We start from the raw sequence: 16,323 nt of genomic DNA on the forward strand, positions 1-16,323 counted from the left end.
AATTCCTTATCTATCTATTGAAGATATGTCACAGTAAGGCAGAGTGGTGGGGTGTGGTCCTCCCTTCGCGGAGCTGGTATCTCCTAGCAGAGACACCTGTAAAGTGGTACAAGGGAAAATGAGCGCGTGCTCACAGAATTTGAAACAGGCTGGGGTGATAACGGCAAACAAGAGCTTAAGAGCAGTAGCTGCCATCAGAGGTTATAAATCCACAGTTTTATGACTCAATCTGCAGTTATCTGAATAAGGCTCTGAGAGTCAATCTAATGTCAAGGTGTCAGCATCAGCCTTCCATCTCCCAGGGTGGTGTGGACAGTAGAAATCTTCCACTTAGTTTAGCTAGCTGTGGCCACAATATCCACAGCTGTTCCTGCTGACAGGGAATCTAGTAGCCCATCCCTTCAATCTGGGTTGGCCTCGTGGTCTCTTCTCATCTACAGAATGTGGCATATGTGACCCTGTGTGACTTCCCAGCTATGCCTTAACTCTGACCACTTCCACCTTCATACTCTTGGGTGCTGCCCACAGTCTGAGGATGGAGCACATGGAGGATGAGAAGCCCTGAAGATTCTCCAGAAGAATCATGGCCAGCAGTGGATGGCATCATCAACTGCCAGACACATACTGAAGCCACCTTGGACTTTCAGCTTAGCTGACTCTCCAGTTCAGGGGTTGGCAAACTATTAAAACAAACATGGCCCTCAGCCTGTTTCTATGAATAGAATAACTTTTATTCTAAGAATAACTTTTGCTTTTTAAAGGCTTGTAAAAATTAATAAGTAACAGAAGAATATGAAGCGAAGTGAAAGTCGTTCAGTTGTGTCCAACTCTTTGCAGACCCCATGGACTGTAGTCTGCCAGGCTCCTCTGTCCATGGGATTTCCCAGGCAAGAATACTGGAGTGGGTTGCCACTTCTTTCTCCGGGGAATCTTCCAGACCCAGGGATTGAACCCAGGTCTCCCACATTGTGGGCAGACTTTTTACTGTTTAGGCCACCAGGGAAGGTCAATGAGACAGAAACAAAAGCTAAAATGTGCACAATCTACCACCCTTTGCAGAAACTTTTGCTGACTCTGGAACATAACTATGTGAGTAAATCCAGATAAAACCACGAGGAGTCAATCAACCAACCCTAAGAATTGTGAGGAATATTAAATGGATATTTTCAGTATACGGGATGCAGTCAGTTCAGTTCAGTTGCTCAGTCGCATCTGATTCTTTGCAACCCCATGAACTGCAGCACGCCAGGCCTCTCTGTCCATCACCAACTCCCGGAGTTTACCCAAACTCATGTCCATCGAGTTGGTGATACCATCCAACCATCCCATCCTCCGCCATCCCCTTCTCCTCCTGCCCTCAATCTTTCCCAGCATCAGGGTCTTTTCAAATGAGTCAGCTCTTCATATCAAGTGGCCAAATTATTGGAGTTTCAGCTTTAGCATCAGTCCTTCCAATGAACACCCAGGACTGATCTCCTTTAGAATGGACTGGTTGGATCTCCTTGTAGTTCAAGGGACTCTCAAGAGTCTTCTCCAACACCACAGTTCAAAAGCATCAATTCTTTGGCACTCAGCTTTCTTTATAGTCTAACTCTCACATCCATACATGACCACTGGAAAAACCATAGCCTTGACTAGATGAACCTTTGTTGACAAAATAATGTCTCTGCTTTTTAATATGCTGTCTAGGTTGGTCATAACTTTCCTTCCAAGGAGTAAGCATCTTTTAATTTCATGGCTGCAGTCACCATCTGCAGTGATTTTGAAGCCCAAAAATAGTCAGCCACTGTTTCCACTGTTTCCCCATCTAATGGGATGCAATAGATAACTGAATCACAAGCTGAATAAATGCTACACAAAGAAATAGGAAACTGCCTTGAAGGAAATAATCTTTTGAAGGTTTTGCAACTTTTCTTCTCACTTATTTCACTTGGGAGGATTTCTTCCCCCGCTAGTCTGCTGTCCATGGCTCTGTTCACATCCTGGGGAGGTTTTGCCATCTATGAGCACATATACCCACTCATTATTCATGGGACATTCAAAACATTTTAAAAACAGGAATTGGAATATAACTTTTCAAAAATAAAAATACAGAATTTGTAAGATACAGTATCAGTGTGCTAAAGAATCCTGCCAAATACAGAGGTTGATTTTTTTTTCCCCATATATTACTTTATTTGCAATGGAGCCTTTCTAGTTTTGTTACCAGTGGACTTTCTTTACTTGGTGAGGTGAACTGTCAGCCAACGTGAGGTGAAGAATGGCTATGATAAAGGCACCAGCAGGCAGCAATCACTTTACACTTTGCAAAGGGCACAACTACCTGCCAGGGCTGGAGCCAGGAAAAGAATCATAACCACAGCTTCTGATCTGAATATTTACAGAGTATCAACCAAGTCCAGTGCTTGACCCTACACTGCTACTATCCAAAAATAATTTTGCGTACACCCATTTTTAACTCCTGTATCCAACTCAAATCACCATAAATGATTTTTAAGTGTATATTTCACATCCCTATTCTTTCCTCTTCTGTAGGGGAAAAAACCCACTTTGATAAAGGAGAAGCAATTGAACCAAAGAATCTGTAAACAAAAAGAAATACGGCCCCATATCTATAGTGTTGATGAAAATGTGTAGATCACAGTTGGGAATGGGTGGTTATGACTAGTGTGAGTGTGTGCTTAGTTGCCCAGTCGTGTCCAACTGTTTGTGACTTCGTGGACTGTACCCACAAGGCTCTCTGTCCATGGGATTCTCCAGGCAAGAATGCTGAAGTGGGTTGCCATTCTATTCTCCAGGGGATCTTCCCACCCCAGGGATTGAACCCACGTCTCCTGCATTACAGGCAGATTCTTCACCAACTAAGCCACCAGGGAAGCCCCGGTTATGACTAGGTTTGAAGTTAAATAGATGATCCAGAACCACCTGATTTTAAGCAAAGGACCACTATGATCAAGACTACACATTTAAGTTTGCATTTTGCCAAGAGCAGTGTGGTAGCTCCTTTCCCAATATGTTCCCTCCCCACCCCCACAATGAGCCTCATCTCCTGTTGTTTATGCCTTGTCTGATCCCCTCCCCTTGAATCTTTTTTTTTTCTCCTTGAATCTTGAACAGTTCTATGCTTGCTATTGATCAATAAAATGTTACCAAAAATGATGTTACATAACTTTCAAGGCTAGCTTCTTTTTTATTGATTTTTGGCTGTGCTCCGTCTTCATTCCTGCATGGGCTTTTCTCTAGTTGCAGCAAGCAGGGGTAACTCTCCATTGCAGCGCACAGACTTCCCATCACAGTGGCTTCTCTTGTTGTGGAGCACGGGCTCTAGGGCTCGTGGGCTTCAGTAGTTGCGGTTCCTAGGTTCTAGACCACAGGCTCAGCAGATGTGGCCCACAGGCTTAGTTGCTCCAAGGCCTGTGGGATCTTCCCGACCTAGGGATCTAACCTGTGTCTTCTGCACTGGCAGCAGATTCTTTACCACTGAGTTACCAGAGAAGCCCCAAGGCTAGTTTCTGCCTTGGACTCTTAGAAAGCTGACTCTGATAAAATTCAGATCAATTGGCAGAGGGATGAGCGGACACTCATTTGCTGATGCAAACAAAAACCATTGATATGATCCACTGACTTACTAAAAATTGTCAAAGTGGCCATTGTTGTACAGTGTAAACTTGACATAGATCTCACCCAGTGGAGCTTATGAGCATAAATGGATGAGCTCACACTCCTGGATATTTATGATATGAGCCACAGACTGACACTACATATATATATTATATATTCTTGAGATTTGTTTCTGTTATTGGAATGGAACTGGGAGTTTAGTTCAGGTTTGCTCAGTTAAATACAGGAAACTTCCCCTGGATTTTATCAAGTCTTCTTAAAACATACATCACAAGACCTTGTAGAAAGTATGACTATTTTTTACCAGTGAGTGAGTGAAAGTCACTCAGTCATGTCCGACTCTTTGCTACCCCAAGGAATTCTCCAGGCAAGAATACTGTAGTGGGTAGCCTTTCCCTTGAATTACCCATAAGAATGGGCTTCCCAGGTGGCGCTAGTGGTAAGGAACCTGCTTGCTAATGCAGGAGACAAGAGATATGGGTTCGATCCCTGGGTGGGGAAGATGCCCTGGAGAAGGAAATGGCAACCCACTCCAGTATTCTTGCCTGGAGAATCCCATGGACAGAGGAGCCTGAAGAGTTACAGTACATGGGGTTGCAAAGAGTTGCACACAACTAAAGTGACTTAGCTTGCACACACACATCCAAAAGAACTCTAAGGTGGTTCAAACTCCACTGAGTACAGAATTTTACTGTTCTTTGAACTAAGTAAGTATGTAATTCAATGAGGCTTCTAACATTAGGTGATCTGAAGTAGGAGGTACCAGAATAATCCAAATGATTACTCCATCCACCTAGGTGAGTAGATTTGTAACCTATGTTCTCCTTGCAGGGATTTAGGACCTTCTCCTCCAAACATTTTCAAAGTCTCCACTCCACTGATCACTCATTAACTACAAAAGAGTAAGTGGACTTTAATAGAGAATATGGAGAACACTTCAGATTTTAGTAACCACTGATACTGGTACAACTTAATATTATGCATATAAGAATAACAGGTGCTTAATATTTAAAATGTTCTTCCTGAAGGAAAACAATAAGAAGAGCACCTCATAAAGTGTGCCATCTTAGAAGGGTTCTTGCCATCTAATCAAACCAAAGAATTGATGCTCTCAAATTGTGGTGCTAGAGATGACTCTTAAGAGTCCCTTGGACAGTAAGAAGATCAAACCAGTCAGTCCTAAAAGAAATCAACCCTGAATATTCATCAGAAAGACTGATACTGAAACTCCAATACTTTGGCCACCTGATCCAAAAAGCTAACTCATTGGAAAAGCCCCTGATGCTGGGAAAGATTGAGGGCAGGGGGAGAAGGGGGCAACAGAGGGTGAGATGGTTGGATGGCATCATCGACTCAATGGACATGACTGTGCAAACTTCAGGAGATAGTGAAGGACAGGGAAGCCTGTCGTTCTGCAGTCCATGGGGTTGCAGAGTCTACATGACTTAGTGACTGAACAACAACAATCAAACCTCTCAACCTTTCTTTGAGCTTACAGGCAAAGTGGTGTCTAATTTTTTAGAGAAAAAATTAAATGACATCAGGAGGGAAACAAAGTCAGACAAATTAAGAAAGAATCTTCTGCTTAAATAATTGGCGCACATTCTTCAAAAACTTAATACCACAAAAACAGGTAGAGGGTTTATTTTCTATTTATTCTCCAATAAAACAGACAACCATAACAACAAAGGCATGCATGACTCTTTATTGGGCTATTTCTCCATAAAACCAAGACAAAACTTTTTTGACAACTGTAGAAATTTGCATATGAGCTAGATATTAGGTAATATCAAGTTATCAAGTTTCTTAGATGTGATTTAGTTTCTAATGTGGTTGCACTGGAGAATGTCTTTGTCTTTATTTAGGCAAGAGACGGCATAGAAAGAAAGCACAATGTTAAGAGTTACTCATTTCTTGGAGGAATGCACATGGGCGTTCACTGAACTTTCATCCAGCTTTTCAACCGCGATGATGCAGCCAAATGGTTCACGGTACGACAAAATGGGAAGCAGTTTTCAGATGCCACTACTTCAGGGGTGCCGAGAGAGGAGAGGAAATACTATTCCTGGATTAATTCAACAACTGCCACCCAGAGACCGGTACAACCAGAGGCGCGCCTCAAAAACAGCACACTCAGCTCCCGCGCCTCAAAGCCTCTCCATTCCTCCCGGGGAGCAGCAGTTCGGTGGGACAGACTTCCTCTGAATTCTCCAGGGCAAAGGAAGACTACCGAGCGGCATTTCACCAGAGCGCGCGACGCCAGGGACTTCTGTTCACACCCTGGACCATTGTAACCACGACATATCCCCACCCTCCGTTTTCTATTGATTCTAAAAGGAAAACGTGCGTTTCTTACGCTAGAGCAAAGGAACTCCGCAAGGTTTCTTCTTTCCTTCCTAGCTCTGTGCGGAGTGCAATAAGTAAATCCCTCCCAGATTGCCTCAAGGCCGGGCATTTACGCAACCTGAAAACAGGGCTAGGAGAGCAAATAGGAGCGCGTCTTAAATCGAAATCCTTCCCGAAGTCGGCCTCTACATCGACTCACCCCGGCTAGGCTCAACTGTAAATTGCCTACCTAGCACCCCGGTGCGTGACATGCAAGCTGATGGCGAGGATCCAGAGCGCGCGCGCGGAACAGCGCGGAGGGCTGGGGGCAGATCCCCACAGCCCGCCAGCTGGGTTCGGGGCCCGCGCGTGCGTACGAGCGAGCTAGCGAGGGGCTCCCGGGCGCGGCGCGTGGTCTGCGCGCGCCCGGCGGTGCGTGTGGCTGCCGGAGGCTGCGTGTGCGCGCGGGGAGGGACAGTCCGCTGCCCGCCCGCGTCGGAGCAGGGTGCGCGCCCTGCGCCGGAGGTGAGTGTGGGCAGCGGCTCTGGGTAGGCGCGGAAGCCCTGGAGAGCCCTCGCCCCCCGCCCCCACTCCCCGGGCCGGGTGGCGGGCGTGGCCCCAGGACCCGCTCCTTCCGCGCCGCGCCCTCTGCAGGGACACCCGGGCCGGGGCGGCTCGGCCGGGTGGCGGGCAGGGCGGTGCCGCCTACTCCTCAGGCCCTCTCCCGGAGCGCGGCTGGGGTGGAACCGCGATCAGCCGAGCCCTGGGGCTCTGGCCTCCGCGACGTTCAGCTGCCGCACCGGGTGAGCGCGGGAGAAGGGTCCCCGTGGGGCTGTGGGCGACATCGCGGAGCGCCGGGCTGCGTGGTGGGGCCAGGCCGAGGCTAGCAGGAGCCCGCTGTCCTCCCTGACCCGCCCCAGGGCGCAGCCCACCCCAGCCCGTCGCCTTGGGCCGCTCCGGTGGCACATTCTGGGAGCAGCTGGGTTGGCCGTGTCTGCGGGGGAGGAGATGGGACGGTGTTTCGGTGTCGGGTTCCCCAGCAGGCCTGGGGTAATTCATTGCCCAGACTCTGGGGAAGGGCCCAGTAGCCGAATTGTGGGAGGGTTGTCCCTCCTGGGGAGGGATTGGGAGGAATACGGACCTAAGAAGGATGGGCGGGCGAATTGGCCAGAGGGAGGAGGAAACTTCAAGGGGCTGGGGCTATGTGATTTTTAAGAGGCGGTCTTAGCAAGCCTACAAGTCATTTTAAAGGAAACCTTGAAGGTGTAATGGAGCCTCACTTTTTCAAGCAGTAAGTAACGATACCAGCAGGAAGCAGGAGTAGCATTCCGTATTCTTTCTTTCTCTTCCCCTTCTCATTGTTTTTCTAAGAGGGAAATTTGCAAAGCAGAGATGGTTTTCTTTGCTGTCTGTGTTTTGCACATAGTACCAGCGTTTAGGAGGTGGCTGCTTTGTCAGCCACAAGTTTTTTTGTTTGTTTGTTTGTTTGTTTTCTTTTTGTTTTTAGAGTTAAGGAAGATTTGAGTTAGCAGTCTTCAGCTGGGAACGGCTTTGTGTTTTGACCCTTTTCCCCCCAGGCGGCTTAGACAGAGTTAGGGAGCTGAGTTTTTGCTCTCAAAATCTGTTGATGCCTGATAAAAGCATACGTTGAACCTGTATCAGTGTAGAGAAAGGAACTATTTACTATTTAGAGATAAGAGTCTAAGACTCTTTTTTTCTCCTAAACTAGAAAGTTCATTCAAATGAATGGTTGTTGGGGTAATTTTAGTCCTGAAAATAAAGCCTGTTATCTAGACAGTTGTTCAGTTGCTCAGTGGTGTCAGACTGTTTGCAATCCCATGCATTGCAGCACGCCAGACTTCCCTGTCCTTCACCATCTCTCAGAGCTTGCTCAAACTCAGTGTTCATGAAGTTGGTGATGCCGTCCCACCATCTCATCCTCGGTCATCCCCTTCTCTTCCTGCCTTCAGTCTTTCCCAGAATCAAGGTCTTTTCCAATGAGTCTGCTCTTCTATCAGTTGGCCAAAGTATTGGAGCTTCAGATTCAGCATCAGTCCTTCCAGTGAATATTCGGCACTGATTTCCTTTAGAATTTACTGGCTTGATCTTGCATTCCAAGCGACTCTCCAATACCACAGTTTAAAAGCACCAGTTCCTCACTGCTCAGCCTTCTTCACAGTCCAACTCTCACATCCATACATGACCCCTGGAAAAACCATAGCCTTGACTAGACGGACCTTTGTTGGCAAAGTAATGTCTCTGCTTTTTAATATGCTGTCTAGGTTTGTCATAGCTTTTCTTCCAAGGAGTAACCATTTTTTAATTTCATGGCTGCAGTCACCATCTGCAGTGATTTTGGAGCCCAGGAAAAGAAAGTCTGTCACTGTTTCCATTGTTTCCCCATCTATTTGCCATGAAGTGATGGGACTAGATGCCATGATCTTCGTTTTTTGAATGTTGAGTTTTAAACCAACTTCTTCACACTCCTCTTTTACTTTCATCAAGGGGTCTTTAGTTCTTCTTCACTTTCTGCCATAAGGAGTGGTATCATCTGCATATCTGAGGTTATTGATATTTCTCCTCGCAGTCTTGATTCCAGCATGTGCTTCATCCAGCTCAACATTTTGTGTGATGTACTCTGCATATAAGTTAAATAAGTAGGTGGACAATAATCAGCATTCATGTACCCCATTTCCAACTTGGAACCAGTCCATTGTTCCATATCCAGTTCTAATTGTTGCTTCCTGACCTGCATACAGGTTTCTTAGTAGGCAGGTCAGGTGGTCTGGTATTCCCATCTCTTTCAGAATTTCCCACGGTTTGTTGTGATCCACACAGTCAAAGGCTTTAGCATAGTCAGTGAAGCAGATGTTTTTCTGGAATTCTCTTGCTTTTTCTAGGATCCAACAGATGTTGGCAATTTGATCTCTGGTTCCTCTGTCTTTTCTAAATCCATCTTGAACATCTGGAAGTTTGTGGTTCACGTACTGTTAAAGCCTAGCTTGGAGGATTTTGAGAATTACTTTGCTAGCATGTGAGATGAGTGCAATTTTGCGGTAGTTTGAACATTCTTTGGCATTTCCCTTCTCTGGGATTGGAATGAAAACTGAGTCCTGTTGCCACTGCTGAGTTTTCCAAATTTTGAGTGCTGGTATATTGAGTGAAGCACTTTCACAGTATTGTCTTTTAGGATTTGAAGTAGCTCATCTGGAATTCCATCACCTCCACTAGCTTTGTTTGTAGTGATCAAGACAGTGGCCAAATATAAATCCAGATGAGATGCATGAAGTGATTTGAGAGCAAAGAGAAAGAAGAGAGGATCAAAGCTTTAACAGAAATGAAAATAATGTCGATAATAGATATAAAACATTAATTTTATGAATTTTTTAAATGTTTTATTTTGTTTTGGGATGTAGCTGATTAACAATGTTGTGATAGTTTCAGGTGAACAGCAAAGGGACTCAGACATACATGAATCCATTCTCCCCCAAACTCCTCTCCCATCCAGGCTGCCACATACCATTGAGCAGAGTTCCATGTTCCTTACAGGAATAGGTGCTTGTTGCTTATCCAGTTTAAATATAGCAGTGTGTACCTGTTGATCCCAAACTCCCCAACTATCCCTCCCCTTCCCCCGCAACCATAAGTTCGTAGAACATTAGTTTTAGATGTTATCATGCCCAATGTTGTTATGACTGAAATATATTCTTTTTCTGTTCTTCTGTTCAGTAGTTCATGGCAAATCTTGTAATTAAAGCATGGAATATGGAAAACAAAACATTTCAGCTGGTACTTTAGTCTCGTGTGAAATTCTACAGGTAAGCCCATCTTATTTTAATTGAGAAATTATCCATATTGGTTAAAATTGCATATAATAGTCTCCTTTATAAGATTTTAAGGATCATTTATGTAGCTGCAAGTTTTGTTGTATATTCTATTTCTTTCCCTAAAAGATTCGAGGAGTTTAAAGAGTTAAGCTCAATTAAATCATTAAAGATCATATAAAGATATATGTGTGTGTGTATATATATATATATATAATCATCATAAAACACCATGGTATCTCAGGAAAACATAGCTATATATACTAAATTTAGTGGTCATATTCAAGATCGGACTCAACTCTCTTTATCCCTAAAAAAAATACTCCATTGAATATTTCTGTCTTTTTCTTCCCTTTCACATTATTTGCCTTGTCTCTGTGCTGTCTCCAGCTCTGTTCTGTTCACTATTGGATAATACAGGTAGAACCCCGTTTGAGGAAATGCCTTTTTCCCTTCTGCCACCATATAATGTCCAGGCCAAATACGCTTTTCTGTTGCATCTCTAACAGCTATCATTGCTCTTCCCTGCCCACGGTGTAGTAGGTACCCACGCCACAGCTTCATGAATGAGATTCACAATGGGAGAGTCAAACAGGTGCTTTTAAATGGCTTGGCACAGCAGATTCAAGAGTTGCAATCTGTTTAATAGCACGCTTTTTGGCAAATATCTTTTTTGAGACTATGAGCATTGATTTTTAGTAAAATGTTGCATATAATAAATATTGATTTGCTCTTGCAACCAGAGCTTTTGAAACATTGTGAATTGGAAGAGAAGGGAAGGCATGGTAAAGCTCGACGTGACTTGTAGAGGGTCTTCCTCCATCTTCTCCAGGTGGGCTTTGCTTATAATGTTCAGTCTGAAACTTGGAGTTGTGAACCTGCATTGTGTCTGAAACTTGAGGGCCAGGCAGCCCAGTCTCTATCCTAGGTCCAGCATATTGAATGAATGAATGAAATACATTCAAATAGCTAAGAACAAGGGAAGCGGTAACTTGGTTTGACAGACACGAGTGACAAGAGATCTGTTAATACTCCTCATTTAGAGCCACAATGGGAAGAAGTATTAACTAGATCAGCTGTCACTGTCCTTTTCCTCCAATGAGTGAAACTCTAACAAATCAGAGACAGGCAGCCAAGCTGTCAAGTCAGCCTTGGTGCTGCTCTGCCTGGCTTGCTACTCAGTCTTTGCTGCACTGGCTACTTGCTACTCACTCTTTGCTACACTTCCAGTTTTCCTAGCTCTTCCGGACCTGGTTATCCTGTTGCTTCTTCCCACCGGCTGTTCTGTCCTGTGACTCCCTCAGACTGCCCACCACTCAGGGCAGAGTTGTGTCAACTTTTTTTGTACACTTTGATCCCTGCACCAGAATCTCGAAAGGCTGTGAGGTTGGACTCTTCTACAGGCGCTGTGCTCTAAGAAGGAACATAGCATTTAGAGTTGAACCTGAACTTGGGTTCCAGGTCCACCTGTTCTTGGGCTGCACTGGTCTCTGAAAAAATGACATGGTGACACCCATTTTACCATGTTGTGAAATGTGCTTTGTAAATTGCTGTAGACATGATACATACTTAAGCCCAAAAGTCCACTTAACCTTAAAACAAACAAACCCTGCTGACAACATTGAAAATCAACTATACTTCAATTTAAAAAAAAAAAGTTTTAAACCCTGCTTAAAATTCTAACATGTATTGCAAATTACAAAAAGTACACTGTGTTTGTGTGTGTGTTGGATACAGTTGCATATAGGGCAGAAGCAAAGAGAAATTGCAAATGAAAAGCAAAGAGAAAATTGCAGATTGCCAGGTCCTGCTACTTTTGGCTGCTCTTCATCTTTCTCAGTCTAAAGATCCTACACTCCACAAACTGCAGAAATTCTAGGGCTCCCTCAGATACCAAAATCCATCACAAATCCTTAAGATGGCATAATATTTGCATATAATCCATGCACATCCTTCATATACTTTAAATCATCTCTAGGTTACTTCTAATACCTAACATAAATGTTATGTAAAATATAGCATTTAGTTGTGTTCTTTGTAAATACAAGGTCAACGATATGTAAATAGTTGCCAGTGCACATGGCAAGTTCAAGTTTTGCTTCTGGGAACTTTTTAAAAATTATTTTTTAACGTTTTTAATCAAAAGTTAGTGGAGCCCATGGTTGCAGAGCGCTGTATTTCCTTCTGTTGTTATTCCTACACTAAAATGCCTTGTTTATAAATAGTGCATGCCTTTTTAAAATAGGTTTTTAAAAGCCCAGGTGTCTTGTATCTCAATAGGCAGGAGACTGGAGGCTTCTACTCTAATGAGGCTGGAAGGAAGGGCATTCCTCCCACACAGCTGAGTATCTGAAGGTGGTACTGCTGCCACCAGCAGGGGGTGCAAGGGCAGGATGGGGAAATAAGAATGAACCTTTAGGTATTCATACTCACTGTCTACCTAAAACTGCATAGCAGCCAGAGTTATGCTTAATACCAATGGTTTTCTTAAACTCATTGTTCTTCAAATCCATTCTTTAAAATGGAACAACTTTAAACTGTTATGCAAAATGAAGCCTTTTCTATATCCTACATTTTATTTTATTTTTAACATTTATTTATTTATTTGGCTGTCCTCAGTCTTAGTTAACGGCATGTGGGATCTAGTTCCCTGACCAGGGATCAAACCTGGGTCCCTTGCATTGGGAGTGGGGAATCTTAGCCACTGGACCACCAGAGAAGTCCTCTATATACTACATTTTAAACAATAGCAAAGTCATGGAATTTTGAAGTTGGAAGGGACCTTAGAAGTTATCTAAAATAACTTAAAACTCAGTAAGGAATTAATCTTTGACAATTTCTGCCTACTGCTTCAAGATTTCTGTTGGTGAGGAGCAGCCCATTCTAGTACAGTCATCTGTACTGAATCCTCCCACTGATTTTTATCCTTGGGCTTCCATCTGCCTTCCAGAGTTACACTGATGTATTGTTCAAAGTATCTGAAAGCATCTGTCATGGTCCTTCTAAGCTTTTGTTTTCCCCAGAACAGAATATGCCCCAGTTCCTTCAGCCACTACTTCATACAGTCCTTATTATGGGAGAAGATAAACCCTTAACCTTCCTCTGCACTAAATCTAACTTGTCAGTTTTCCTTTTAAAATGGAACATATATGTAGCTATAGGATTATGATCCCTTTTTCCCAGACTTTTTCCTGTTTCTTGAACCTAAGAGTGTATTAGGGGTTTTAGTGTGTGTATGTGTTTTGTCTGGACACATTATGGTATTAACTTGTAGAATTTCGGTAAGCATTGTCATTCATTTACAAGCACTTGGAGAATGCTTTCTGTCCTAGACACTGGGGACTCAGAAGCTATAAAAATGAACATTGTCTCTGTTCTACTGGAACTAAACAGGGCCTGAGAGGTATCTGGCCCACTCTCTTAAAGATTCTAACGAGAGAAGCAACACCCAAAATTCAGTAACTTGTCCCCTTCTTCAGCCATTGGGACTAGAATCCTTGTGTCCTCACTATCCAGTTACTCCTTTACATCATCACCTTTCTTCATATTGAGTTCATATTCAACTAAAACATTAAGTCTTCTTAACTTCGACTGCTCTTAAAATGATTTCCCATCCTCTCTTGTACAGGTGGTTTTTTGAATTCTGACACAAATCAGTAAATTTGTTTTCACCAGATTTCATCTTGCTTTGGCTCTATTCTAACCTGTTGAAAGTTTTTTAGATTGTAATTGTATCTTCTAATGAATATGCTATTTTTTCCCTGCTTTCTCCTGTCTTCAAAATTGAACATGATCTTTCAGCTTTTATTGTCTTTGTTTTTGCATTCACAGTTCTATGATGAACATACATTTGTAATTAGAAACATTTTATATGTTTTTAAATAATTCAATTAATTTTCACTTTGCAGAAAATAAGCAACGTTTTTGCACCCCAGGGAAGAATATCAGATTATTTTGGCTTAAATAATTATACCATTGCCATAATGCTCTTTTCCATTTCCCTGGAACCCTTGTATTTGACCTGATCCCTCCACCCATGCCTCCAGTTTATTTTCTTGTACCCAGCATGTTTCTGATGCAAAATGAAAGGTCCATACCTGCATGAATTGTCAGGTTTTTTTTTTGACTGTGATTAACAACTCATATGTCAGGTTTTGAGAATGGGCATCTTGAGTCTTGCTGTATAAAGATGGTAAGGCTGTGATGCCACTTTACTGTTTCTCTCAAGGTTCAGTGGTTAGAGGAAGTTTCACCCGGCTCAGGGTAGCTCTGGTCATGAGGGTTGCAGCAGACACCCTAGGATAGGAAGGGCGGTGACCAGGAATATGAGGTTTGGAGTTCTATTTGATTTTGGTTCTACCTGTGTTTGTACCTGTGTTTGCCTTTGTTTATAGCCTGTGACTTTGGGCAAGATATCAACTCTTCCTAAGCCTTAGTTTTGGAGAAGGCAATGGCAAGCCACTCCAGTACTCTTGCCTAGAAAACCCCATGGACAGAGGAGCCTGGTGGGCTGCAGTCCATGGGGTCACTACTAGTCAGACACGACTGAGCGACTTCACTTTCACTTTTCACTTTCACACATTGGAGAAGGAAATGGCAACCCGCCCCAGTGTTCTTGCCTGGAGAATCCCAGGGACGGCGGAGCCTGGTCGGCTGCCGTCTATGGGGTCGCACAGAGTCGGACACGACTGAAGCGACTTAGCAGCAGCAGCAGCAGCAAGCCTTAGTTTACTCACCTGCTAAATGTGAACAGTAAAAGGTCCTTAAATCATGGACTCTCTTGAAGATGACATGACTTAGTGCCTGGTGCTTTTCCCACAGTTGGGACACCCAGGGCCAGCATATCATGTGGACACCTGCCTACATAGATTGCACACGGTATCTGAATAAACAGGTAACTGATTGAACTGCCAAGCTCTTTTTACCTTTCTGTTGGAGTATGGTGTGCAAAAAGAAAAGTGTACAAGTTAGAAGATAAATTATTAGAGTGACCACACCTATAGCCACCATTTAGATATAGAAATAGCACATGGCCAGCACCCTCAAAGGTCCCCTCCAGACTCTCCCAATTGTATTTCCTCCCTCTCCCCAGGGGGTACCACTGTCCTGAATTCTTAACACCAAAGATGACTTCTGCCTGCTTTTCAACTTTGTGTAAACAGCATCATAATGTCTCTTCTTCAGGCTCCTGGCTTCTTTAGCTCACCATTATGGTTGAGAGATTCTCCATGCTGTCATGGGAGGTGTAGTTTGTCTTCATTTTGCATAAAGTACTATTCTCCAAATTTCTTTCTTTCTTTTATCATGGGTTGTTTCCTGGTTGGGGCTGTCATGAATAGTGTGCTATTAAGAACTTTCATGAACATTTTTGGGTGTCCTTAAACAGACATACACATTGTTGCCTGTTCTGCCTGAGGTATGGTAGCCATGTCATTGGGCTACTCAGTTGTGTCTCAATGAAGATTTTTCAGTTTCCATTAATTGAACCAGTTTTTTCAGCTTTTTGTTTTTGTTTTTATTTCAACTATTTAAATATTTATTTGTTAAATTATTAAAATTAGTTTCACAATTCAGTGAATACAAGATGTTCTAGGACAGGATTTCCCAAAGTGCAGAATTCTAGTCTTGCCAGAGGCTGTGAAATTTAAAATAGGTTCTTTGTTCAGATAAATTTGAGAAACGTTGCACAACATATCCTCTTCTCAGAAAATGTACATTAATATATTAAGAACTCTGAAAAACTCTCCATATGTACACTACTGTGTGTAAAATTGATAGCTAGTGGGAAGCTCTGTACAGCCCAGGGAGTTCAGCTCGGTGCTCTGTCGTGACCTATGAGAGTGGGCTAGGTGATGGGAGGGAGGTTGAGGAAGTGACAGCCTCTAAGTCATGTCCAGTTCTTTGCAACCCCATGGACTATACGGTCCACAGAATTCCCCAGGCCAGAATACTGAATTGGGTAGCCTTTCCCTTCTCCAGGAGATCTTCCTGACCCAGGGATTGAACCAGAGTCTCCTGCATTGCAGGTGGATTGTTTACCAGCTGAGCTGAGGTTGAGGAGATAGGAGATATATGTATACTTATAGCTGATTCACTTTGTTGTACAGTAGAAACCAATGCCATTGTAAAGCAACTACACCCCAATAAAAAAAACAGTAATAATAGTATGAATTTAAAAAAAATAGTTTGAATGATTTCCAGTTTTTTTGTCAGAGCCCTTTTGAGGTTCTGTAACACCTGAAGGTCGGAGAAGGCAATGGCAAGCCACTCCAGTACTCTTGCCTAGAAAATCCCATGGATGGAGGAGCCTGGTAGGCTGCAGTCCGTGGGGTCGCTAAGGGTCGGACACGACTGAGCGAATTCACTTTCACTTTTCACTTTCACACATTGGAGAAGGAAATGGCAACCCACTCCAGTGTTCTTGCCTGGAGAATCCCAGGGACGGGGGAGCCTGGTGGGCTTCTGTCTGTGGGGTCGCACAGAGTCAGACGTGACTGGAGTGACTTAGCAGCAGCAGCAGCAACACCTGAAGGTAAGACACAGATGCAGCCAT

The 16,323-nt window shown here is 43.5% G+C and overlaps 1 protein-coding gene across 15 annotated transcripts in view; it reads left to right on the top strand.

The window, feature by feature from the left end:
* The first annotated feature begins 5,337 nt into the window (after positions 1-5,337).
* Positions 5,338-16,323, top strand: part of B3GALNT1 (beta-1,3-N-acetylgalactosaminyltransferase 1 (Globoside blood group)) — a 31,477-nt gene continuing 20,491 nt past the window's right edge. For 2 of the 15 annotated variants that reach the window (XM_088839342.1, XM_088839340.1), the window contains exons 1-2: positions 5,338-6,471; positions 9,679-9,764. In XM_088839342.1, coding sequence (XP_088695468.1) covers positions 6,217-6,471; positions 9,679-9,744 — 321 coding nt within the window. In that variant the 5' untranslated portion in view covers positions 5,338-6,216 and the 3' untranslated portion in view covers positions 9,745-9,764. Of the gene's footprint in view, positions 6,472-6,500; positions 6,750-9,675; positions 9,765-10,513; positions 10,604-16,323 lie in introns of those variants that run through there. The other 13 variants (XM_088839360.1, XM_088839353.1, XM_055410531.2 and 10 more) reach the window with 9 other exon arrangements.

The sequence above is a fragment of the Moschus berezovskii genome, chromosome 1 (genome assembly GCF_049115385.1).
Source record: "Moschus berezovskii isolate FMDL1 chromosome 1, NW_MosBer_1.0, whole genome shotgun sequence".
NCBI lineage: Eukaryota > Metazoa > Chordata > Mammalia > Artiodactyla > Moschidae > Moschus > Moschus berezovskii.